Source organism: Papio anubis, chromosome 10, assembly GCF_008728515.1.
Source record: "Papio anubis isolate 15944 chromosome 10, Panubis1.0, whole genome shotgun sequence".
In the NCBI taxonomy this organism is placed as follows: domain Eukaryota; kingdom Metazoa; phylum Chordata; class Mammalia; order Primates; family Cercopithecidae; genus Papio; species Papio anubis.
Genome location: NC_044985.1, coordinates 83,032,536 through 83,058,311, shown reverse-complemented (window position 1 = coordinate 83,058,311; position 25,776 = coordinate 83,032,536). Strand labels below are relative to the sequence as shown.

The 25,776-nt window shown below is 47.6% G+C and overlaps 1 protein-coding gene and 1 pseudogene across 5 annotated transcripts in view; one reads left to right on the top strand and one right to left on the bottom strand.

Annotated features, from left to right (window-relative positions):
• Window positions 1-875: 875 nt before the first annotated feature.
• LOC101026969 lies at window positions 876-4,327 on the bottom strand (annotated as a pseudogene). Its single transcript, XR_004176698.1, has 3 exons — window positions 4,272-4,327; window positions 3,751-3,905; window positions 876-3,571 (listed from the first exon to the last, which is right to left on the bottom strand). The product of XR_004176698.1 is annotated as an uncharacterized LOC101026969 (transcript).
• A 4,812-nt stretch (window positions 4,328-9,139) lies between these two features.
• SATB2 (SATB homeobox 2) overlaps window positions 9,140-25,776 on the top strand; it is a 194,134-nt gene continuing 177,497 nt past the window's right edge. Inside the window, exons 1-3 of one of the 4 annotated variants that reach the window (XM_009182702.4) lie at window positions 9,140-9,412; window positions 13,743-13,823; window positions 18,161-18,388. In XM_009182702.4, coding sequence (XP_009180966.1) covers window positions 18,220-18,388 — 169 coding nt within the window. In that variant the 5' untranslated portion in view covers window positions 9,140-9,412; window positions 13,743-13,823; window positions 18,161-18,219. Of the gene's footprint in view, window positions 9,413-12,853; window positions 13,824-16,176; window positions 16,921-18,160; window positions 18,389-25,776 lie in introns of those variants that run through there. The other 3 variants (XM_031651447.1, XM_003907774.4, XM_009182706.4) reach the window with 3 other exon arrangements.

Genomic DNA, 25,776 nt, shown 5'->3' with positions numbered 1-25,776 from the left:
TTGTCAATTTTATCAGCCAAATGTAATTTTTGTGTGTCTGTGTGTGATAGAATAAATATTGCACATCTCAGCCAGCCTATGCCTTTCATTCTTCTCCTCAATTCCCAAATGACTTTGAAGAAGGGAAATCAATAAATCAATTGGTACTTTGTCCAATACCCATTTCAATGACATCACAGCACCATTTGCTAAAGATTGGACATTAGTTACGGAAAAAGACTGTGTCACTTTCATTTGATAATGTAGCTCTGCCTTTGTGAACAAGAATATGAAAAGGAATAGTGAATTGACCTTGTAAATAGTAATTTCTGTGTGGATCCTATCAAAAAACGAAAAGGGGATAATTATAGAAAGGAGGATAAAATATCATTTATATCCCAGGATGTATGATAAAGTCAGTGGGTGGTATATTTTGGGCTTATCCTTTAATATTTCATTCAAAAAAATTTCCCTACTTTTGCCAAATCAATTTTTTATTAGGTTTTTTTTCAAATCTTATTTTAGAAATTCCTGCCCGTTGGTTCTTAAAAATGACACCAAAATGTAACACTTAAAAATCTATAAACAAACACTTAAAGACTAAGTTAGGTCTGGTTTTTGGAGAAAAAATACACAACTTGGAAGAATGCTTTTATAATAGCAACAATCCCACCTTTTTCATTATTTTGTTTGTATATTCATTCATTTATCCACATATTTGCATATAGCCAATATTCTTTGTTTTGCTTGGAGACAGGATCTCACTCTATCCCCTAGACTGGAGTGCAGTGGCACAATCTAATTACTACCTCCCTCTTCAAGCGATTCTTCTGCCACAACCTCCTGAGTAGCTGGGATTGCAGGTGGACAGAGATGGGGTTTCACCATGTTGGCCAGCTTGTCTTGAACTCCTGGCCTCAAGTGATCCACCTGCCTTGGCCTCCCAAAGTGCAGGGATTATAGTCGTAAGCCACTGTGCCCAGTCTCATATATCCAACATTATTCAACAGGGATAAAACAATAAAACTGGCCAGGTCTGGCGGCTCGTGCCTCTAATCCCAGCACTTTGGGAGGCCGAGATGGGTGGATCACCTGAGGTCAGGAGTTTGAGACCAGCCTGGCCAATATGGTGAAACTCCATCTCTGCTAAAAATACAAAAAGTAGCTGGGTGTGGTGGCAGGCATCTGCAGTCCCAGCTACTTGGGAAGCTGAGGCAGGAGAATCGCTTTAACCCAGGAGGCAGAGGTTGCAGTGAGCCAAGATAGCACCACTGCACTCCAGCCTGGTTGACAGAGTGACACTCCGTCTCAAACAAAAACAAAAACACACAAAAAAGCAATGAAACTATATTTTTCCAGTCTTTCTCCCAGATATGTCAATGTTATATGTAACGTCATTTCTAAGATTCAGCCTCCCTTGGAAGCAACTGTTACACTCTTTTAAAGATCTTCCAGATTTTGCTATTATTACAATAGTGTTAAAGGAGTATGCCTAAGAACGCCAAAATATGTGGGAACATAATCACAATGATAATGAGTGCTCTGTAGTCAAACTTACTGGACTGAGAGTAAGAAGAGGAGAGTTCCAGTCTCAGCTCAGTGCATGGGGCCTTTCTCACCTGGAGTATGATTCTTTGCCTCTACTTAGTTCAAGCTCCTCACCAGTAAACTTTAGGTTTCCTTCCAAGTTTGAAATTCTTTGTTTTTATGATTCTCTTTCAAGAGGCCTTGATAACTTGGCATTAGGAGAGTTGTTATGAGCTGTGGGTTCCCAGCAAAAGATGGATTTGTGTATAAGGAGAGCCTTCAGTCTTTTATCTGTGGGAGTATTGACCAGGAAGTCTCTGGCCGTTCAGCACAGGTGTACTGCCACACTGGGTGCAGCGGACTGGTCTGCAGATTCACAGTCTAACTGCTTTCCCTTTGACCTTGGCTTAGTCTTGTTCTCTAAACATTAGTCATACCTTAAAATGAAAGCCTTTAAACCCTTACTTAAGTCTATGGAGTCAGAAAAAGAGAGACTCTTTCGATGACATTACTGCAGCAAAACCGGCAAGTGTCATCTGAGCTCCTATTTTGTGCTGGGATCACCTAAAACTCTTGGAAATAAGTGACTTGGAAAATACAATGAGAAGGGATTATGTCACCTAAAATATTAAAAGGGCTTAAAATTTGTGGAACTGAGACTAGTTCTAAACCACTGCTATACACATACATACACACATGTACATATTTATATATGGCATATACATATATATGGGCAAACACATGTAATGGATATATTATATATGGATATGGGCAAAGGAGGTGATCTCACCTACAAATTTTTCAACAATATTTGGACCTGGAGAATATAATTAGTTCTCCCCCATCTTCTTTGCTCTGCAACAACAGGGAATTAGGAGGGAGCTTGGCCTTGTGTTCCCTTCTCTGCTCATGGCGCCTTATCTGGAAGGCAGGTGAGGAGTCCTCCCCAGCTCTGCTGGGAGTCCCGGCCGCTGGCAGCAGAGCCCACCCGAGGCCAGAACACAAGTCGGCCTGGCGCCCGCGGCGGCTCCCCCTACCGGGAGTCCGGAGCAGCGCCGATGGCTTGGTCCCGGGTGGCACAACCGCTTCCCAGCCGCCCGCTCCACGGAGGCTCTGCGGGAGGGATCAGCAAGCTGCCGCCCGCCTGGCCTGACCGCGCAGAGCGGAAGCGCTCCGCGCGAGTAACAAGCATTTTCCAGCACAAGCAGTTAGTTGCGAATAAACATCTGAAACGCCGGTTCTGTAAACCGAGTGCCCACCGCACGCCTCTAAACGGGCGGGGCCGTGGGGGTGGTAGGGGTGAGAATGGTTGGAAAGATGCTGGACCTGGGAAGGAGCCAGGGGTAGGGGTGGGGGCAGGGAGGCGCCCCACCAAGAGCTCCCCGAGTTCAGAGGCACTTAGGTTACCAGTGGATCAGGGCTGATCTCAGGAGAGGTAAACGACCATACTTGGAATACGGAGCCCTTCTTCCCTGCCCGGTATCTGCGCGTGCTTTGGGTAGTTCGCACAACCCACCCCAGCTCCGGATGCCCTGGGATACCCGGACCCGGGAGAGAGAGCGTCAGCGGGGCGCAGCCACTTTGCACTCGCCGATTCTGACACAACAGATAGCTAATTGGGGCCTTCGAAATCAAGGACTAAGGTGAGCAGAGGATTCCCCCAGCCCCTGGCTCTAGCCTTTGGGACCTCTCTCCCGCGTCTTGGGTCAGAGCAGCGTCCGCAGCAAAGTCCTTTGGGGTGAAAGACGCGGGTGCGAATTAGTTTCAAAGTGGAAGTTTGCTTACACGTGAGCGGGGTCGCCAGCTCTTTGAAGGGCGCACTGTGCGGAGGCTCCGGCAAGGATGCAATTCCGTGCGCGTGTTAGCGCAATGCGCACTTCGCTGGGCCCAAACAGTCATCAGTTCTGCCAAGTGGGTGCTGTCCGGGTACCCACTGATGAGGTGGGTAAGTCGGGAGCAGAATAATGGAGCGCGTTACCTGGGAAGCCAAATTTGCAAAGCTTAACCCAGTCCTCCTCGGGGGCACTTCCTGTAGAATAAGCCGTTGGTGTATAGCAGCCATACACTTAACAAAGATATGGGCATAAAAAATGATAGAAAATAATGGGGTGAAGGTTTGACCCGCCACCAGGCTTCTTGCCCTCGCCTGTTCCGCAGGCCGAGGTCAGTTTTGAATCAAGTGCCATACGCAGTGGGTGTCACCCGACCCTCTCCTGGCTCTGCTGAGGTCGTGATCCCTCTGACCCAAGCAGAAACCCTCCAGCTTCGGAGCAGCTCGGGACCTCCGTGCCCCAAGTTGGCATCCCCAGACCAAGCTCCAGGGAGTCGGAAGTAAAGGAAGGCCGACGCTCAGAGCGTCCCCAGCGTCTCCCTGGGGATCCTCCGGCAGGGGCTGCGACCTGTGTGTGGAAGAGTCGTCTCAGCCCTTTCCAGTATGGGGCTCTCAGGCATCAAGATTCCACGGGAGACTGTGACGACCTTCTCCAGCTGCCCACACTTTCTTGCCCAACTGGGCTGAACCCGATCACAGAGACTGGTGTCTTCCCAGCCACACACTCTTGATTCCTAGCCGGGTGACCAGCCGGGTCTAGAGAGTGAAGGAAGCGGGTAAAGGGGAGAGGAGGAAGGGATTCGTTTCCTGCCTGCTTTCTTCTTATCTCCGCCTTCTCAGAAGTTGGGCTGTTACAAAGAAAAACTTTCTAAGCTACCTCCCCATTTTTGTGGAAGGTGTTGTACACATCTCCCCTCCCCGCAAATACACATACCTTTCTCTACCCCCTGCTCCTCCCACTTTCCGGGAAAGTGTAATAGGTGTGAACATCGACTAAGCCCAGTGTCTGCAGCACTGCAACAAGGTAATGTGGGAAGGGGTTTCGCTAATGTTTATTTCTGAAGTTGCTGATGTACTCGTGGTAAGGGAACTCGGCTTGTTGGCGAGTACGAAGCCAAGTCCGGGGCGCCTAGGCTGTGAACACCTCGCGCGAACTTGGTCCGGCCTCTAGGTCCCTGGCCTCGGGCCCTTAGGCTCTGCTGGGGGCCAGGATCAGGTTCCTGAGAAAACAGAAGAGTCAAACAAGCGATCTCGCTACTTTACCCTCCCTGCCCAACCTCCCCCCGCCCCCACCCCACCCCCGCCCCCACCACCACTTTTCTTTTCTTCTTTTCTTTTTTGGTTGATGGTCTGTCTGTACTGGGCGGGTATCCCAGAGCTGAGGTGCAGGAGTAGTGAGTGATGCCAGGGCTGGCTCTCCTAAATTTAGGAACCGCCGGGGGGCGGAGGAGAGTCGAAGGGGCATCCACTTCTTTGGCGGGAGCATGCCGTTTACTTCCCGCAGACTACGGGCGGGAAGACCTCGGAGCTGAGGGCTTCTTGGGATGGCTCTTTGAGCAGGTAATTCTGCGGCGAAATCGAGAGCGGGTGACTGACACGCTCGGTGACGACGGCCAGGCGGGGCAGCACCCTTTCCGGTTATCAAGATGATTAACCTTCCGGCCTTGCCTGTAGTGGGATCTCCCCTCCTCCTTCACCCACCCTTCCTCCGGGATTAGGGGGTGCTCTTTTCAAGGAGAGACTGGAGACTCGAGATGTGGGCCCTTTCTCGCCTCCGCGCGGCCTTTCCTCCGAGCCGGGCTGGGGAACCCGGTGAGGCACGCAGACCAGTCCCTTCGCGACGCCCGCCTCGCGGAATCGGGTTCACTGGCCCGGTTCCGCACGGTCCCCTGGGTCGTCTCCCCCAGCAACCACTTGTCTGAAACTTACCAGATTCCAACCTTAAGGCAGGAAAAAAAGTGTTTCATATACAAACCGATCAGGGTATTTGCAGATAATTGCGAATGTCAAATACTCGGGCGTGATGACAAAGTGCAGAGATTGCCAGGGCCAGAGCTCGGCCTGAGGGGCGGGGGCTGCTGGCGGGGCTCCAGGGCCACCTCAGGCCTGCCCAGAGGCGGGCCTGCGAGGGGGTAGGGCAGTCAGCCGCAACTGCCAACAGCCCATTTAATGAAGACGGCTGCTTCTTCTACCCCTCCGCTGTGGAGCTGATTCATGGATTCACTCACTTAGTCTGGAGCTCCACTCAGGGAGGAGGTGCGAGAGTGGATACTGCACCAGCCTAGGTCTCTCCCCCTCACTCCCGCCCCAGATGCACAAATACCTCACTGCAAGATGCCCCACAGGTGGGATTACTGGGCCTCAATTGGAAGCCTAGGCCCAAAGCGAAGGCCCTGCCAGGAGGCGCTCCCGGAGTTAGTGTCCTGTGGCAGAGTAGGAGCGACTTACAGGCCACTTTAGGACAAACAACTGCACCCCTCATATACTGAGGATAGTCTTCAACAGAAATAAACAGGGACATTAAAAAAAAAAAAAAGGAAGAGGAAGAAACGAAATACTGGACCCACCCACCCCAGTCCTCCTACCGGGTTGCAGGAAGCCATCCTGGTGCCACCAGAGCCTGGGTGCACACAGCCCACCAGAGCTGACCCTGCCAAGGTCTCAGTGACAGCAAAGGTGGCTGCTCTCAACAGCTTTCAGCAACTCCTCGGAGACCCTACTGCAGGCACACTCAGAATGTTTTAAATGCCTTGGATTCTTAAAAAAGAGAGAGAGAGAAAAGAAAGAAAGAAGGAAAGAAAGAAAGAAAGAAAGAAAGAAAGAAAGAAAGAAAGAGAGAGAGAGAGAGAAAGAAGAGAGGGTGGGGTGTGGAGGGTGGTGTTACTCTTGTTGGATTCCACATCTATTGAAAACTGAATGGATCAATTATAAGTGATATCATGATGTTGGTGGCAAGTCTGGCTTCCCAGGCCAGAATCACAGGGGTTTCAGGACCTGGATGCTGAGACCCAGAGGAGCAGTGGGAGGTGGGGACACTCCATTCTGTATTAGGTGGCATAAGCCGCAGTCACTGAGGCCCTGGCCCCGGGGTCCTGTGTCCTAGGCCAATGTGGTGGTGGTGAGGGGGCTGGTAAGGTTATACTGGGGTAGGGATGCTGAAAGACCTTGACCTGACTGCCCTCTCCTTTCTGAGAGCTAAAGAATGTGGTGGGAATTCTTCCGAAGCCGGAGGAAGGGAAGACTAGTGAGTGCTAGTGGGTGCAACTGGGCTGCAGAGGGAGGGAAGTCCAGCAGACTACAGGGAGCCCTCTGTGCGCGTCTCTCTCCCCCGCCCTCAGCCCCCTTCCCCTTTCATTGAATGCTTGAAGTCAGAGCCTACCTAGAAACCCTTAAAATTTTACACTCCACTTGTCTGAGGTTTCCAATGATGACAAACTTGAAAAACGCTTCGGCTGAAGCCCGGCACCTAAGGCTGAGAGTTGGGGGGAGGGGAGGCTGTTGGATAAAAGCTCCTTGGAAAAGAGAGACTTGCCTCCCCCTTTTTCGCCACGCGGAAACTGGACTGTCTGGACAAGGAAGAGCGCCGAGCTAAGGCCTCGGGCTGGGGAGAGCTCCAGCAGCCTGAAAGCGAATCCTCAGAAGCTATACACCTGGCTCCTTAGTCACCCAGCCAACAGGAGCGCTCTGGGCGTCCCGCCCTTCACGCCCGAATCAGGAAGGCCTGAGTCTGGCCGGGAGACCTGACTTGAGGTCTCTTGGGAGGAGCAGGGACGCCAGTTCTGCAGGGGACTTGCCCAGGTTCAGTGAGGCTGATGTAGAAAACAACAGCTCTGTCCTCAGCCTGGGCGGCCAGCCGGGGCGGCACGTGTAAGATGTGATTCTATCTGACTTTCCAAATCAAAGTGCATTGATTGAGGCCCAAAGAGTTCACGGCGCATAACTGTCTTAATTAAACCTGTTATAAACAGACAAATCACTTTTTGTTCTTGTAAATAGAGCTTGGGGAGACGGCACAGGGTCTGGCAAAACTTGGGAGACATTCTTAAAAAAGGAAAAGAGTACTGAGACACAGAAAAAGAATAAAAGTGGAGTTTCCACATCTTCAGAAAATAGCTCAACTGAAACCAAAATACGCCATAGCAGGGAGGTAATGGGAGACACCCTAAGTTCCCAGAGCAGCTCAGTGGAGGCTGGTAGCCCGGGATGGGACCAATAGTGGAAAATCAGGGAGTCGGAGAGACCACAGGTTGTTTAGGGGAGGTCAGGTGCCCATTGCTGAGGCTCTGAGCTACTCTACTTGGCCCTGCACTTTCCTTGCCAATCCTTCCATCTTTCCCTGCCACTGATCTCAACTTCCTGGTACTGAGAGACAGCGCTGGGAGGACAAGTCCTCTCTCAACTTGGCCAGCTTGGGGGACAAGGGCTGGTCACCAAGAGTTCAGAGATGGCAACAACTGGGATGACGGGTGATCATAGGAGTCCAGCAGGGAGCAGATGGGAAGAAAAGTTGTCTGTGATCCTCTGGGAAAGCAGAAAATGGGGAGTGTGTATACCCACAGCTCAGATCCTGCTGCAGCCAAGTGCGGAAAAGAGCTGGGGGATGATCTTGAGAAGGGTCAGGTGCTCCAGTGCCCCAGCTCTTGGGTGTCCAGAAGAGGTTAGATGGGTCGTGGCTCTGGGAAGAATGGGCGAGATGTCCTTCACTTGGAATGTGCAAAGGGCCGGGTCCGTCTCCAAGTAACACTGGGTTTCCGGAAGTTACCTGGCAGGGGCAACCCTCAGCGGACTTTGGGTCTTACAGCATAAAACCAAGTGAACTAAGGGAAGCTCATTAATTTTCTAGCTAAAAGTGGAAAAGAAAAGTTGTCTATAATATGTAAATACAGGAGATAAGAGTGCACAGGTTTGGGTGGGTTCCTGGTAACTTCTGGAGCCGGCTTTTCCCTGGTCTTAGTTTGCAAACTTTAATTCCCATGTATTTTCCTTTACTATTTAGCGTGTGACTCTAACAATAATCTGATTCAGAAATACTCTTCATTTCGTTAGGCTAACATTGATAAGGAATTTAAGTTCAGGTAAATTTTAGCACTACACTTTTCTAAAAAGTACCTTTAAACGTGTTTTTAACTTCCACACAACAAAAACGAAAAAAGTATATATCACTATGGTTGGAGAGGAACATTCTTAGATTGTCTTATATTTCAGAGATGTTGTATAGGTGCCAGCACTCCGCAGACACTAACAAATGGGTTATTTGCAGTTATTGTTCATGAAAGGTCTTTTTTTTTTTTCAATTACAGCATGGTTCCCAGGTGGAAAAATTCCTTACAATTAAGAACTGTTTTTCAAAAAGATTGGAAAACCAAAACAAAAATTTCAATGTTTTATTATATAGAAGTCTTTACTGAAAACAACGGATATTGAGTTGAAGTCAGAATGTAATGAAAGTTAATTAAAATGCAAACTATTAGGGAAACACTGCAGATGTCTTTCTGTCATATCCAACGGGACAATCTTTAGAAACTCCACCCTCCCTTATATTATACTTGTATTGTGAGACTTGAATGGTTGTCAACAGTTTTCTGTTGACAGAAATAACAACAGTTCACCTTTGAAAACTCTTCACTCAAAGCTACAATGATGATTGCTCTCGAGAGGAAGGACTTCTGAAACAAATAACTTTCACACATCCACACTCACACTTGCACATCCCAAGCGCACACGCAATTGCCGGTTTTTGAAAACGTTGCCTCTAAAAGAGAGAGAGAGAGAAAAAGAGAAAGAGAGAGAGAGAGAGAGAGAGAGAAAGAGAGAGAGAGACTGAGAAAGTCGAACTCGGGCATAGGTAACCAACAAACCAAATTACTAGGCTTTATTGATACTAAAAGGAAAAGTTCCCCTCGTAAAATTTCTCTGAGCTTATTAGTTATTTAAATCAGCCCCAGGGCTGGACGCGCGACGCCGCAGGCACCTTCTGTCTGCTCCTGGAGGTGAGCAGCCAGCGTCCCCACGCCGACCCACAGCCCCTCGCTCGGTCCTGGGCACCTGGGGCGAAGGCGGGCGCAGCGAGCCGAGGTGAGCCACTGGGCAGGGGCGCAGGGCCCGGCACGCCGGGAGAGAGCTCCGCGTGGCCTAGGGTAGGACACTGGGCACCAGACTTTGGAAAGAAACAGGTCCCAGCCAATAATAAGGGAGTAGGCGAGTAGACCACGCGGCCGCGGGGCGCCGGAGCTCAGCCGGCCCGCTGCGTGGCTCCCCAGACCCCGGCCCGCTGGGCACCGGCCCCTGCGACCCTGCCGGAGCGCTGGTGTTCGCGCCGTGAGTCGGGCGCGGGGCAGCTCAGACCTCCAGGGTTCGCTAGTGTTTTGTGTGGATCTGGGAGCTTTGCAATTGGGTGGGCACCAGGTGAATTTACACCTTTCTGGATAGCTGTCTCAATAGTTGACAAGTCCCTCTGTGTGTGTGTGTGTGTGTGGCGTGTGTGTGTGTGTGTGTGCGCGCGCGCGTGCGATTGGTGGTGGGGGTGTGTATGAACGGCTGAATTTATTGAAAATAAACCCCAACCTGCTCACTGAAGTCCTCTAAGCCCGACTCGGGGTTCCCAAGTCCAGATGTGGCGCCGGGACTGCGCGAGGTGATGCCTTGTTCTTCTGGGCTTGGCTGTAGGGCGGGAGGGAAGGCACCACGGGGTGGGGGAGCACTGAGCTCGAGTCGCCGCCGTCACAGCCACCTGGGCCTTTCCCGGAGGCCAAGGTCTTGACTGACTGAAAGGGTGTCCGAGGGGATTCGTGATACCGAGAAAACAGGCGAAGCGCCAGCTCGAGAAGCCCTCTAAGTTGGCCCCCACTCCGTACGAGTTTGGGCTGGCGGATACGCCGCCCCCCCCCCCCCCCCCCCCCCCGGTCCCTCGTAGGTTTCTGGGACCTTGGGTCTGGCAGCGGGCTCTTTCGCCCTCTCCGCTTGGTTCAAGACCCGCGTGGGCCCATAGCCGCAAAGCGTTTGGGAAGCACCTGCGGTTTGGGCCCCCTTGCACCCAGCTACCTGAGCTTGCCCGCCCCTACGAGGGGTGGGAGCTGATTTCTGGACGCTGGCCGGCCTGCCTGAAATTTGGGGTGCAGATAGGGTGCTATGGCTTGGGCTTTCCAGGTGTGCTTTTCATTTCAAGGGGTTGGGGCAAACTGTTCGTATTTTGCACGCGCCAGGGCGTTTTTGTGTTGAGTGGCCGGATGGTACCCTGGGCCAGGGACCTGCCAATCCCCCGCCACATCCTTAACCCGCGGACTGTAGGCAACGCGGAAGGGTTGGCTCCGGGACGCGACCGGCAGAGCCGGCGCCGAAGGTTTCGGCCTCAGCCCACGCGGTGGCGCTGTCGGGAGAGGACGCCAGGGCTCGAGGCCGGGACCCCGGCAGTGACCCGGGCTCGAGGGTGGCGGGACCTTGACGCGAAGCCGAGGCATCGGGGCTCTTAGCAGCCACCTTGGGCCTGAGATCCTCTGCCTCACTCGGTGTTTCCCTAAGGAAAACGCAGCGGGTCGGGAGCGCCACCCCGGGCCCCAACCCCAACAGCGCCGAGGTGGGGGCGGGACGCAGCAGCGGCTCCTTGGGCGCTTCCTTTTCTTCCCCCACCCTTGCCTTGTTGCCCCGCTTTACAGTCGATTTCTACAAGTAAACTAGATTAGCAGGGCAGTCATTCGCTCGCAGCGCGGTTGCAGAAGGGGACCCACCTATTACACTCCGGGCTCTGCAAAACAATGAAGGGCGCCCGGGGGGGCGTTGCCCGGTGTGGCTATGTTGGTGCTCCAGGCCGCAGGACCCTCCGTCCTCCCCGGTCCTCCGGCCCGCGGCCGCCTAAGGGATACCAGATCTCCCACCAACGACTCCCCCAGCTCTGAAACCTATCTCCTCGCTTTCTTCCCCCAGGGCAGGCAGCGCCCACACCCGAGGCCCATCTCCTACCCCGGGGAGCCCAGTGCAGAAAGCTCCCCGTCCTCGCCCGAGGCAGCTCCTGGGCCGACCTTGGCACCTCCCTTCCCGCCCACCCAGCCCCTGCACGGTCGGCCCCACTAGCCCCAGACCCTCGGGCCTCTGGGGTGCTAGGCTCACCGCCCAGCGCGGACTTGTTGCCCATCATCCTTCCCCATCAGTCGTCCCGGTGAGGCGTATCTCCCTGCTCGGGCCGCAGGGGCTCGTTCGTTTGGGGCCGGGAGGAGGACCTCCACCGTCTCTACCTCCGGCGGTCGACGGCTTCCTCCCCTCCCCTCCCCCGCCCAGGCCCCCTGAGCCGCCGGGGGAGCCAGGAGTCATCTATCTTTGCCTGGCGCGGGTTGGGATTTGTCCGGCTCTGATGCCAGCGAGGAAGGCGTGCGGATAACGAAGTAAGTGTCCCCCGCCCTGCGCTCGGGTCAGTCCCCAGACACCCGGAGCACTCTGGGAAAGGGCTCAAGCCCACCCTGGGCGAACCGTCCTCCAAAGGCGCATCCCCTACTGGGGTATTCTGGCCCCTGGCTCTTGTCTTCTTGGCTCATCCGATTTCCAATCTAAGCCCCTCGCGGTTATGCCGTCCGAGAAAGTGTTGGTCGCCAACTCCCCACGGACAGTCCGCGGCGGAAATTGGCTTCAAAGCTGGCGTGGGCTTCATTTGAAAGAAATGATTCCCTCCCGCCCTCCTCCCGCCCTCAGCAGGGCAAGCTCCGGAGGAAGAGGCAGGCCCGCTTGGGTTCCTAGAAGCCGTCGAAAGCTTTTGACGCGGGCGATTCCTATAGTTTTCCCTGCGTGTTCCAGGGTTGAGGGAAAACGCGGCACAACTTTCCAGGGCTCTTTAAGAGGCAGGATCTCTCTGCTTGGGTGACCGAACTTGAAAGCCTTGGAGCTTGGGGATGGATGCCGGGCCCTCAGGGCTCGCGATGGCCCAGGCGAGAGCCGAAGTCCCGCGCCTGGCACCCTGCACCCTCCGCCCCGGCGACCAGGCCTACGCTGTCCGGAGCGGGCCTCTAGAAGGAAAGGTTGACCAGGGTGGAAAGCACGCACAACAAAAACTTGGTGTCGACAAAGAGAAATCAAGAAACGTCATTAGACTGCAGGCCATAAAAGAAGGCCTGACAGAGAGAAAAGGAGAGAAGTTGGAAATAAGAAAAACCATACACCTTTAACACCAGCATATAAAGATCTATTGATTTTTTAAATAACAAATCCGTGTTTGTGAAAGACAGGCGGCCTTTTACTAAATGACACAAGAAAAACTTGGGGGGGGGGTGAAGAAAAGGGGAAAAGTATGAGCAGATTCCCCACAAAAAAGTCAGTTAGAAGGAAACTGAGGGATAAAAATGTCCCCCAGATGTGAACTCCATGTTTTGAGCACGGAAGCAAACTATCTCCTAATGCACAAAATCGGTTTTAGATAAAAGTATTTTAAAAAATCAAACGTAAATAAAACAACTCTTTTCTTGTTATTTTGTTTTAAAAATGTTTGGAAATAAATCTTTTGAGGGATACAAAACGAAACCAAACAAATATTCTTGAATCATCATCAAATTTATTTATTTACTGTTTTAAACAGTAGAAAATTCTAGCGAAGGTAAAAATATTATTTAAAATATATCTTATTGTCGAAATTAAATCTGCTGGAAATAATCGCTTCAGTTGAAATAAAGTCAACACAAAAATTGTGCAGTAAAAAGCGAATGTAATTTGAAACAGAAAAGGCCTTTATTAGAGACAAAACTCGAGAGGAAAAAAACCCACACCGGACATACATCACAAAACTTCCTAGAACTCTCCTTTAAATCGAAAGAAATTTGTAAAATGTGATATGAAATACAACTCTACAAACATTCAAAATACATTTCTGGTCATAATTAATCGTATTTGACATTTTCCTCTAAGTTTAATGCAACTTTAAATAATTTAGGTTTTTTCCTAACATGATAGATTTTTTTCAGTATCAGAAATGGACAACAGGAAACTCCAATAAAGAGAAAAGCAATGAATTTAAAAGGGTGCAGAATCTGAAAACAAACTAGCCACAATGTACATTTAATTGTACTTAAATGTATATTTCATTTAAATAGTCCTTCTCAGGGGTTTAATAATTTAGAATCAATAGTTCCCTTCAAAACATAATAAAATATTTACACTTTATAAAATATTAACCGATTAACAATACAGCCGTGTTGTTTATAAGAGTGTAACTGAAGTCCTGCAAATCATGTTGTTGACACAAGCCTGTGAGGTTAGCGAAGTGATCCTTAGCAAAATGTAAATGAAGATCTTCAGACAGTGGTGTTTATAAAATAGCTCATTAATGACTTAGGATTGAATCGCTCCAACCATTCGCATCATCAGATATAATAATAGTGACGAATCAGACAGGAAAGATCCTGGCTAAACCATTTGCATTTTTTTCCAGAAGTACTGAACTCCTAATATCACCAATTCTTCTAAGTTCCTGGACATTGATCCGGAGGAGGATTCGCAGTTCAACATCAAGGTAAGGAATGATACAGCATTGTTACCGTTGTTGAGATATTAATAAGAAATACGCCTTTCCCCATGTTGTAAACGGGCTAAGTTTGACAGTGGTAGTTGGCTTTTGCGACACCCCCTTCCCATTTCGACATATTAGAGATTGAAGAAAAAGTTTGTTGCTCAAACTTACAGTTTGTTTCTTTGCAGCCCCAAACCTTTTAGCTACCACCACGGGTTGATTTACTAGACCCACTTTGCTCTCACCGACTTCGAACTGTGCATTTTCTCCCACCCGTTTGACTGGGGGTGGGATGCAGGGGGAGGATGGGACTTGGTGAAGAAAACCAGGGAAAGGCAAACGCTGCCTAAAACTCCCAGGGTGGCTCCCCTAAGATTTGCTATCCTGCTTGTTTCTTTTCTCGGCCGGGATCCGACCGACTCCCGGGTCGCCTCGGACTTCTTTGGAACTTGGTGGGCGGCGTCTGGGTGCCGGGTTCGTGGTGATCTGGGCGCCAACACTTAGGCCGGGGGCAGGTTTCCTTCCTGGGACCCTTTCTCTTCCAGAGGCTCTCAAGCCTCTAAGCCCGTGCGCATGCCGCCTACCAGGGAGATGCGGCTAGTGGAAGGCGGTCTCGTCCCGGGCACAATCCGCGGACTCAGCTTTCCGCAGTCTATGCACCCAGCCGGGATTTACAGAACTGCTCCCGAGAGCGTTTCCCGAAACCGAACTTAGTTTGGCCCTCTGGCGCCGCCGTACAGTCAACGCTTCTTAAGGGGGATCGGTGGCTCTTGCTGCGGGAGCTGTGGGAGAGCCCTCGGGGTCTTGGGGATTAAGAGGGAGAGTCAACATGTGCGGGAGGGACAGGAGGCGCAACCAGTTGAGGGGGATTCTCTGGCCTCAGGGCCGGCGGGGATGCGTCCACATTTTCTCGCCTAAGGTCCTAGCGGCTAATGTCCGCCGACGCCCCTGGCATCTCGCGGGGGCAGCGGCCCTTGCCCACGTGCTTTTCCTTAAGGAGGCACTGCGCCTAAGCAGAATCGCAGGGACAAAAGCGCGGCCAGAGGCCAGCCTGCTCGGCTAGTGCCCGCGCCACCTTAAATGAGCACCGCGGCCGGAGTCGGGCTGCCGCGGCCGCGGCCGCGGGAGTCGGCAAAAGTTTGTGGCTCTGTTACGCCTTCGCGGGACCTGCTGGGGACGCTCCTGTGCGGCCTCCCCCAGGGCGGGGAGGCCGGGTCCTCACGGCACAGCTCTGCAGGCGCCAGCAGCCCTGGGCTCGAGCAGCTTGGGGTCCCCAGGAGCCCCAGTCCTGTAGCCCGAGGACAGGCAGCCCCACCGCCCTCGCCGCCACCGCGTCACGGGCTCCAGGCGGCCCGCTTTGCGCCGCTCGCGATGTCTCCGGAGCGGCGAGCGCTCCAGGGATGCCATCCAGGGATGCACCCCGCTCTGCACCCACCACGCAACCCCCATTCCTGTGCCACCCACAGCCCGGCGGGCAGTGGCCGTGCTCCTGCCATTCGGGACACCCGGGCTATTGTTCCGGACTCGCGGCCGTGCCAGCTTTGAAGGAGAAGCGGCCTTCCCTGCGCGCGCGGCGGCACGAAGCGCGGCGGGCCGGGACGTTCGGCTCGGCGCGGAGGGGGAGCTCGCAGGCACCGGGAAAAGTTGCTCGGAGGGGCGGAGGCGGTGGGTGGTGGGCGGAGGCGGTGGGTGGGGGAGGCGATCGCCCTCCTATCTCCAAAGTCGAAAGTACTCCGCGCAGTTAACAGAGCTGGGAGCCGAGGCAGCCGCGGTCGCCTCTTGCGCGTCGGTCTGCGTCTCCGCCGGCAGACGCGGCACCAAGCGACTGCCTTGTCGCCGCCGCCTCCGCGCCGGGACGAGTGCGCCTAGGGGCTGGGCGAGGCGACCGCGCCCTGGACCCGCCACAAGGAGGAGGACCAGACCCTGGGCCCCGGTGCCCGCCTGCGCCCAGACGCACCCACCCGCTGGCCGCGGCCACCACCTCGCGCCGCACTCGGTCCTCTGCCATCGGTCCTTCGCCGCCTCGTGCACGAGGTCCTCGTCACCCCGCTCCGACCGCCGACTCTCCCCTTCCTCCTCCTCCCTCCTCCCTGCCTCCCACCCGCCCCTCGCCTGTCCCTCTGCCTCCTCCGCAGCCCCGCCGCCGTTGGGTCGCCGTGCTCACAGCGATTGATTGATTGATGTTTAATTTCCTGCCAGGCGGGGCCCCCCTCCCCCCGCAACCTCCCCAGCCCTCCTCCCCGCCCCCCACTCCCCTCTTTTCTTGCGGTGGACCAGTCTGGCTTGGGTTTAGATCCATCCCCCCCACCCCCATCCCGAAATAATCCAGAGACTTCCCCTACCCCCACCCCAAATTATTATTTTGAAGGCGCTAGATCTGGGGACCGAAAGGGGGAGGGGGAGAAATCGGAAACCGAGGACAACCCAAAAGGACTCACTTTGCCTGATGACTCAACGCAACTAATAATCATCTCCCTCTCAGTGTGTCTCTCTCTGCGGCTTGTCAGTGAGTCCGGCTCTGGCTGCTGGCAGAAGCGGCCGAGAGGGGAGAGGCTGGAGGTGACAGCTTGGGCGGCCGCCGCGTTTCCTCCCGCGCGCGGTCCCGGGTCCCTGCGTCTTCTCGGCTCTTGGTGTCACCGGTCCCACCGCTCTGGCCGCGCCTCCTCGCGAGCTAGCTGCCCTGCGAACGGGCAGCCGCGGCCCGGCGCCTCCGGGTTCTCAGCCCTTTCTCTCCAGAACCGGTCTCCTTCCCGAAGGTGTGAAAAGGCTCTTTCAGCCTCCTTCTCTTCCCCCCTCCTCCGCCGTCCCCTCCCCCGCTCGCTCGGGTGTCCCTTTGGAGGAGTCCTTTCCCTCTCCTCCTCCTCCCCCTCCTCCCTCCCCCCATCATCATCATAACAACCATCTCCGCACCAGAAGAAGACACCCTGACCCAGGACCTTAAACGTTAGGACCTGGGGAAGAGGGAAGGGAAAGGAGTAAAGAGGAAGAAGACTAGGAGAACACCGCAAAGCCAAGCACCAGAAACTTTCCACCCTGGATTCTCTACTTTTGCTCCATGGACAGAGCCCCAGCCAGCCAAGTTTCAGACAGACCGTGAGCAGTAAGTACGCAGGGCGAGGGCTCCCGCGCTGCGCTCGGGAGTTCGGGGAAGCCCAGGGCCAACGAAGTTCCCTCCCCGCCGCTCTCGGCCTCTCGGACCGCGAAGTCGGGGAATGCAGGCGGAACCCTCGTCCGCAGCCCTCCTGCTCTGTGTCTTCATCTCGCATCCTTCCTTTCACCTCCCCCTGCCACCTCCACCTTGTCTCCTTGACCCGTGGCGCCGACGCTGCTCGCGCAGCGAGAGCGCCCACCAGGATTCCCAGCGCGCACGCAGTACGGTGCCGGGGTCCTGCTTCTTGCGGGTGTCAGTGACAACGCGAGCGTCGTTTCATCAGGTGTTTCCCCTCCTTCCCTGCCCCCCCACCCCCAATCCAGGGGTGTCGAGACCTGCGGCTTCCGTGGGGAGCGCACTGCCAACCTAGTGACCCAGAGGAAAACTTTCTGGAGCGATGTTAAAATTGGGGCGGATGAAGGCTGCTCTTGCACTAAGAATTCAAATGCTTTTTGCTTTTGTGTTTTATACTGAAGAGCTTTAAAAAAGCACTCGGGATCAGATGAAGATAAGAACGCTCCAAAATAGTAACGATTGTAGCGCCCGCCTTTGTGATGGAGGTTATTCTGATAAATACCTCCAAGTGTTTTCGGATGCTTATTAATGTGGAATTAGGGTTGATTTTATGCAGGTGTGTGCTTACCTCAGGACTTGCTCTGTATAGGTAAAAAGCGGGTATTCAAGGGGTTCTTTCGCCCGGCCTTTGGCTCCTGCCTGGCTATTCACAGCGCATTTACCGGGTGGTTAATTCGGTTATGGACTTGCGCACAGCCCCCACTCCCTTCCCATGTGGGTGGAACGTCTTTTTTATGAAGTTCACTTATTCCACAATCCTGACCCCGGGACGGGCTAGGCTGTCGCACCCAGGAATGGTTTATGCCAACCCCGTCCCAATGAATGGACCACTTCTAGGCTCCCCTGGGTGCCAACCCCGGCCGCAACCCGGAGGGCTGACTTCTGGGGAGCTGCGACTGGGCAGAGGCGCCGAACCGAGGCGCTGGGCTTCCCGGGGGCCTCCCAGTGTAAGGTTGGGACCGGCTTCCCGGCTCGGGCCCCTGGGGCAGCGTGGGAGGAAGTTTGTGTGGCTGTGGTGCAGCGCTCTGCCACTGGCCTGAACGTCTATCACGTGTGTGAGCGGTTTTCCCTCTTTTTTCTCCCTCCCCCTTTCCTCCCCCCACCCCCTCCCTAGGTCCCTGTGCGTTTTATTGCGACCTGCCGGTGGGAACTTTGTCTCCGAGTCGGAGCAGCATGGAGCGGCGGAGCGAGAGCCCGTGTCTGCGGGACAGCCCCGACCGGCGGAGCGGCAGCCCGGACGTCAAGGGGCCTCCCCCGGTGAAGGTGGCCCGGCTGGAGCAGAACGGCAGCCCCATGGGAGCCCGCGGGAGGCCCAACGGCGCCGTGGCCAAGGCCGTGGGAGGTAACAGCCCGAAGCAGGGAGGCGCGCAGCCCGCGGCCCAGTGATAATGGCCTGGGTGTCAGGGTTCAGGTTGATTAGGCGCTGTCGCGGTGTAGGATTACAGGAAGTGAATTCCAGGTTGCCAAATAATGCCCCCGTCGCCTCTCATCTGCAACTGGTAGCTTCATCTCGAGTTAAAACAAGAAAGTGGTTTTTACCCAGAGGGTGGCATTTTTTGGGCATTTTGCCACTGTGTGCTGAGGTGTTGGCAGGTTTATGTCACAGCCAGCTAACTGTTTCTAGATTTTCCTAGAGAGCTTTTTAGTGATTTAACTCTTTTTGCCTTGCCTCAGAGTGTCTGTTGTAGGGATGAAGTTCACGTGCGTTCGCTTTTAGGGAATAAAATAGTTGTTAATGCTCAGGCGAGTACAGGGACAAGGAGAGTTGATGTTACTTTGTAGTGAGGACAGTGCTTCAAGACAGATGAGTAACAACTGGGAATATTTCCTGCCACGTGAAATGTGGGAAATAAAGAATCACCATGAATCCATCAGGCCCTTAGAAGCTTAAATGCTGCAGTTGTCTATAGTTTAGTCATATGCATTTGTAACTTTGTTATAGGACAACAGATACAAATAGGAAAGTAGCCTTATCAACTACATGCAGTTTCCCCTCCCAAGAATTTATTAATAATTTTATTTAAAGAAAATCTTTTGTAGTTTTTACTACTTAAGCAACTACTTTCTTTTAAAGTGGTCAGGAAAAGCAATCATACAAAATAAAGATATGGGAGAAATTTAAACATTGAAATATTTTGGAGTTTGTATGCCATTTGCTTAGTTGTCTTTTACATGTAAAATCCACAATTCTACATGGCATGCAGGTTTTCTGTGTGTTTGGGATAAATAACTAGTTTAATTTTTTTTTTTTTTTTGCTTCTAACAAATTAGTTTTTTCTCTAATTTCAACAATAGCCCATTTAATATAATTATATTAACTTGCCTTAAATGATATAAAACCTTGGCAAACCTTAGTGATAAGCTACCACCCCCTTGTTATAAGAGTCTGTTTTGTATGTATTTCAAAATAGTTACCTCTAAAAATGTTCATTTCCCTTTAAAGAGTTAAACACATATGTTTTATAAAATCATAGTTTTTTCTTTTACTTATTTGCTATTTCTATTTCTTCATGGTAAATACTCAGGATGGTTTGTCTCAGTTTTTCATATTAATCATCTCACTTGAGATGCATTCATCCTTTCAATGTTGTAAGTTAAAAAATTTGGTGATGGATTCTGCCTTATCTCCCCTTTTTGGGACTTGAAAATATACTTTATTGAGGCAAAAGAAAACTTAACAGTTCTGTGACCCACTTTTAAAAAGAGAGGTTTATTAATTTGTCCTGATACTGGAGCAAATAATGTCAGGCTTTTGGCATAATCATTTAGTATATGCATATAAGAAATAAAAATTCATAGAGAGTATGATGGTACCAATTATGAGGTATGCTAAGTGCTCAAAATATTTCAAAAAGTTCTGGAAATCCTTGGAGACAGTGTGTTCCAAAGTGGCCTTTGTGGACAGAAAAGGCTTGGACTTAAAATTTTGGTATCTTTCTGAAGATCTAATACAATTCACTAAATTTGAAAGGAATCTGTAAACATTTTAGAATGTAATTGTTAATAATTGTGGTTCCCTAAAACAAGTTTTTTTTCCCCCTCCTTCTGTATCATGTTGAACTATGAAAGAAAGTGCCTTGCTCTGTTGACCAGGGATATGTTTAGTGTTAAATAGTGATTGCTTTTCAAATTTGTTGAGAATATAGTTCACATTTGAGCCCTTATATGTTAAATATAAACTAAAATTATTATCTTGGTGAAGAATAATAGATTTGTTTCAACCAGCTGCCCTAGACACTTTCTCTTAATTAACTTAATTTAGTAATAGCAGAGGTCTTATTAGCTGCTTCCCAAGTTGAAAATAAAGATGACATTATTTTGTCTCAATACATATCGTTTATAATACCTGATAGTAAAGTGGTTAAAGTTGTTTAGTGGAATTTAAATTTTTTAAAAAAGAAAGATTTTACTCTATATAGCATAATTATAAAGAGATTAATTTAGACAACTTTAGAATATAACAACTTAGAAGATAAGATTTTCATAGTACAAAGGTTTCTAATTGAATGTTAACAAAATTATTTTATGAGTTTAAGTTTATATAATTCCCAAATGTATGTTAAAGATGTTAATACTTTATTTGCAACTTTTAACCATGTATATATATAGTTTGGAGCAAAGCCAAGCCTTTTGAAAAATGCACATTCTAAATTTTAAAAAATGTTTAAAATAAATTTTTAGTTTTTTTATAATTAAAGGATTTTTTTGAACATAGAGTAAATATAGATTATATTTCTACCATTCTATGTTCTTTTGTTTAAATTTTCTTTATAAAGCAATATAATAAGCATAGGTAACTACGCAAGTATTTATAGCTCTTTATCATTTATTAGCATTTTCAGATATATTGCAGTCTTGTCAATGGTGTAAAGATGGATACAATAAAATTTGCCTTAAAAGTGGAGCCAAAAATTTGGGAGTACATATTTGTTAATCTTTAGTGTTCCTCTTTCTTAAAAGCTGTTCTTTTAAAAATAAGGGAGATCAAGTTAATTGGTTGTCTAATCAAATAGCAATTTATCTTACTGTTTTTGATAAGCAGTGAGGTAAATATATTTTAAATATATTTCTGAATGCATTGATTGCAGTAGTAAATTCTGCTATTACTGCACTTATTTAGGTAGAGGGAATTTACTGTGTTTTTCAATGAGAACTAAATATTCATAAAAAAGGGGGCATTATTTTAGTGTCTGAATTTAAATAGTAGAGAGGGTAGATACACTGGCACCAGTCTTTAAGGTTGTGTTTTAACAGGGGACTTAAAAGTGTGTTGTTTACTATGTGGTTAACTTTAGAAGACTCTATTAAAAACTAGATCAGTTTTGCTTTGTCTTTCCAACACTTTCTAGGATGTTTTTGCTCTTATCTGAGCAGTGTGTTTTAAAGCATGTATGTAATAAAATGTAAGTGCTCAGATGTGTATGTCAGTCAGCTTTTATAGAAGGTCCTTAGGAAAAAAAAAAGGCTAATATCTCTTTAAAAAACATATGAAGGCTAGGAGAGAGTTTAGAGCTAGCAAGAGCACGATGGTGTTGACAGCTTTATATCCCTGCTGGGTAACATTCACTTACTAGAATTGGCGTCCCCTCTCAGCTAGTAATTCACTCCATAAGGATTTTGAAAAAGGATGATTAATGGTGAGGAAATTTATATTTGTGAAATTGTTGATTAAAACTTACAGATCTATTTGAAGATTAGGAAAAGAAGAGATTATTAAGGATGATGAAAATAAGAATCAGATGATCCTTTTTAACACTATTAGCATAAGTACCTAAAATGTTCTGTTATATGGAATGCTTGCTTCAGCCATGCAACTTACAGCATAAAATGAAAGTGATGCCAATCAAGTTTCCAGAGGAAGCAAGGCATTCTGCTTTTCTCCTGGACTGTTGAAAGGTGCTGGCCAGTTGTGCTTTAATAGCAATAAATTGTTGTGTTTCATTCATTGTTAACACAAGCATTTTCGTTTTTTAATGTTTGGCTTAAAGAAGAACTTTCAGACAGCTTTATTTAAACTGAATGAACAGCGCTTGAATATACCAGATGGTGTATTTGCTGATAGGAGGCATTAAACATCAGAAATCTTTTTGATACTTTTCATTTTCCCATGAATTTTTATGATTTTTTTGGTGTTAAATGTTCTAGATTTTAGGGAAAAATATTTAAACATTGAAAATATCTTTTAGAGAGATTTGCTTTTTTTTTTTTTTTGAAAAAAACTTGCTTATTTCTGAAAAATAATTTATGTTTTATAAATAACAATTTAATTTTGTTGGCATACTGTGTGTGGAAGTTATCTTATAACTAGTCTACCCGAAGTAGACCTATTTGTGCTACCAGGCAGCCCTTTCAAGAACATAACTGTCTTGTTGCAAGGGGAAAAAAATCATTATGCAGTACACACTGATGTATTCAAATAGGGAAGCAAATGTGATCAAGATTGTTAGTCAGGGCCTCATTTAAAACTGAATATTGTCTACAACAACAGTTAGTTTAATTGTCTACATGTGGAACACTTCCTTTTAGATGAAAAGAAATGCAGTTCGGGTCAGGTGTAGTCACCATATCAGCGACAGTAGAGAGACATTTAACTTTTTGAAAGGAGTGCAGATATGAAAGTATAGATAGGTGTATATAGAGATTATATAATACTTAAAAATTTAGAAATATATTGTTAACATGGGCAAAATGGAGAAAACTCCATTTCCAAGGATGAATATCATAATACTTGTAGGAAGTACTCATTACTTCAAAAAGAGAAAAGATTGTATTTTCCCCTCCCACTTTTTTTTTTTTTTTTTTTTAAGGTTTTAAGATCTTTTAAATAGAATGAACTTAAGCTTTGGGGTCATCCAACAATCTAGCATGTCCTCTGTAGTTTTGCTGAGGTAGAAAAATAACTCTTCTCTAAAGTGTTTTTAGTTCTTGGCCTGTTATTAAAATAAAGATATACTTGGTTAAAAAAATATATGCAATGGAACATACACATTAAACAGAACATAGGGTATCCGCCCCTCAAAGTCCTGAGCATAATTTGATGTTTCAAGTAAGTTTGGAAGCCTTATGTTCCATCAGCAGAAACCCACTGACCATTGTATACTCAAGATCATCTGTAGTGTAGTGTGTGTGTGTGTGTGTGTGTGTGTATTACACAGATGTCCCTTAAGGCATCTGTTTTTTAACCCCTGCAGAAAATAAGCAATATCACCCTTTCCCAGAGGGTTGTAACCAGCAAAGTCTGTACATATGAGATATCCTGTTTGAATTCTTCTTTTCTTTCTTGAATTTTGTTTTAACCAATCTGTCTCTGTAGAGAGGGGAAAACAGACTAATCATCATTTATTAGATAGCTAAGAATATGAATTTGAGTCATTTTAAGTATAGGGAAATCAGTTTTATTCTAGGCAATACTACAACAATTATTTGGTATGTCTGGCAAAGTAGTAAGCAGTGAAGTTTGGTAATTATAATTTAAAACTCTTAATTTTCTTTCTTTTTAAAAAGTATTTATTATAGAATTAGCATATATGTATATATTTAAAAAGACATGTTAAATTTACAGGGCTAGATGAATTACAAATAGTATTATTTTCTTGGGTTATACTTATCTTTTAAAGCTTTTTAGGTTTCTGTTGGAATAAAATTTCTCACCATTAAAATGTTTCTTATGACTAAGAATCCCACATTAGGTGTGTAAAATATGTACATAGTTTGTTTCATTTCAGAAAGCCAGACTTTATCCTACATAGCATGTAAATTAATAAAGAATTCTTTATATTGTTTTATCGGTAGGCTTTTAAAAAACCTATATAACTAATATATGGTAACATAGTAATTTTTACTATCTTCCTTACATGAATACTTAGATACAATGGCATTTTGGAACATATTTAAAGATGGAGCATTTGACAAAAGTTGTATGTGTAACAGTTTGTCAGTGAAAAGTGACAAGTGGGAAATGACAAATGAAATGTTGGCATCATCACTCTTTATTTTGATAAAAATGTCTCAATTTGCAGTGATATAATACTGTTTCATATTATTTCATGAGTTGTGTGAGAATGCATAAGGGGAATTTAGATTTTGTGAACGAAAAATTAGCAGCCCAAACTCTCTTTTCAGAAGCTTTGGCAGCAAGTTCCCCGTCTCCCCCACTCCCCAAGAATAAGAACAGCAGTGAAATGTTGGATCTAACCCATACATTTTAACTCATTATTTTTTGGAAAAAAAAAAGAGAAATAACCTAAAACGGTTTCAAGTAGGAGACCTTTATGCTTAGCTCAAAAAAATGAAAAAAAGAGTTTGCCTTTTAGTTTCTATTCTTTCCTTTGTGGCAATTTTTAAATGAATGATTTGCCTCTACTGACTTTGATTGTATGGGTCTTTTTTCACTACCAATCAACACTGCTCTCCATCATTAACTTAGGGTGCCAGTAAGGAGAGCTGTGAATTCCTGTTATTTTAAAATGCAATAGAGGTTTTGAAAATGTCTGTGGTAAAAATGGATTTTTATATACAAAAGATTTATCATCCTACTACTTAAATGTAATGTGATAAATATTTCGAAGTCGAAGTAGATGCCCCGAGTGGAACTGAGGTATGACTAAAACAAAAACCAGTTGAGGACTTACAGAGTTGGAAAAATGCACAGTTGTAGCCACTATAGTGTGCTATTTTCCGTTCCTCTTTATTGTTAGCAATCAACCAAACATTATTTTTCTTCTTTTACGTAGAAACAAGCCCCGTAAGCATAACATGCTATAGTATTGTTGTAAAAATGTTCCATGGTGGAGTTTTCAAAATTATGGAACTCTAGCTATATATGTTTCAATTAACAGAATTATTTTGCTTCTTAGTAGCAAGTGATTTAAGAATTGTGGTAAAATCAGTATAATTATGAAAGGCTACATCAGAAATTGCATTCTACAACTTGCGTATCTTTTGCTGCTCAATTAAAAGTTTTCCTTATTTCAGATTTTTAAAAAACTAGATAAAAAGACATAATATGGAACAAGTGTGCTTTAGATATATAATTATGACAACAGGATTTATGGCATGCATTTTTTCCCCCTTTTAATTGATGTCCTTTAACTTAAACAAGTGGATGTTATGGTTATTAGTTTGACACATGCCTAAAATGCAGATCAAAGCATTAATAGAAATTTTGAGTATTTGAAACTTGCAATAAAGTTATCAGCAAACTATGTCAGTCTTATAGTAAGCATATTCTTTATTAATGGTTATGACATATAGGACAGGAAAACCTTCTGGGGAAATGTATTTCAATTTTAGTTGCTCCTGGTACTATTACTCATTAATAGTGTGTGGGCAAATTCAGTTCTGCTCTTATCTAGTAGCCTTATCATTGGAATGGAGTTCTATCGTAGCACAGTTGGTTATTAAACTGTAAAATAACAACAAAGATCAAAAAAGGGGAAGCACTGCAAGCTACTATTTATCAAAAGGGATCCATTTCAAACCAGGGTAACTGGTGCCCACTGTTGGTTGCACAGTTACTGAAATGTGCACAGCAGCTCAGTGTCTTTCTTTTGTTTATTTGACTGAAGACTTACACAGATATTTATGTATATAATATATAAAATAAGAGACTCTAGTTAGAGCAAATGTTTTTCAAAGTACTAAGATCTGACAGAGGTGATTTGCAGGCATTTGTTGTAGAAACAGCTTGAATTTCATCATGTTAACCACATTTATCTTTTTCTTTCTTTA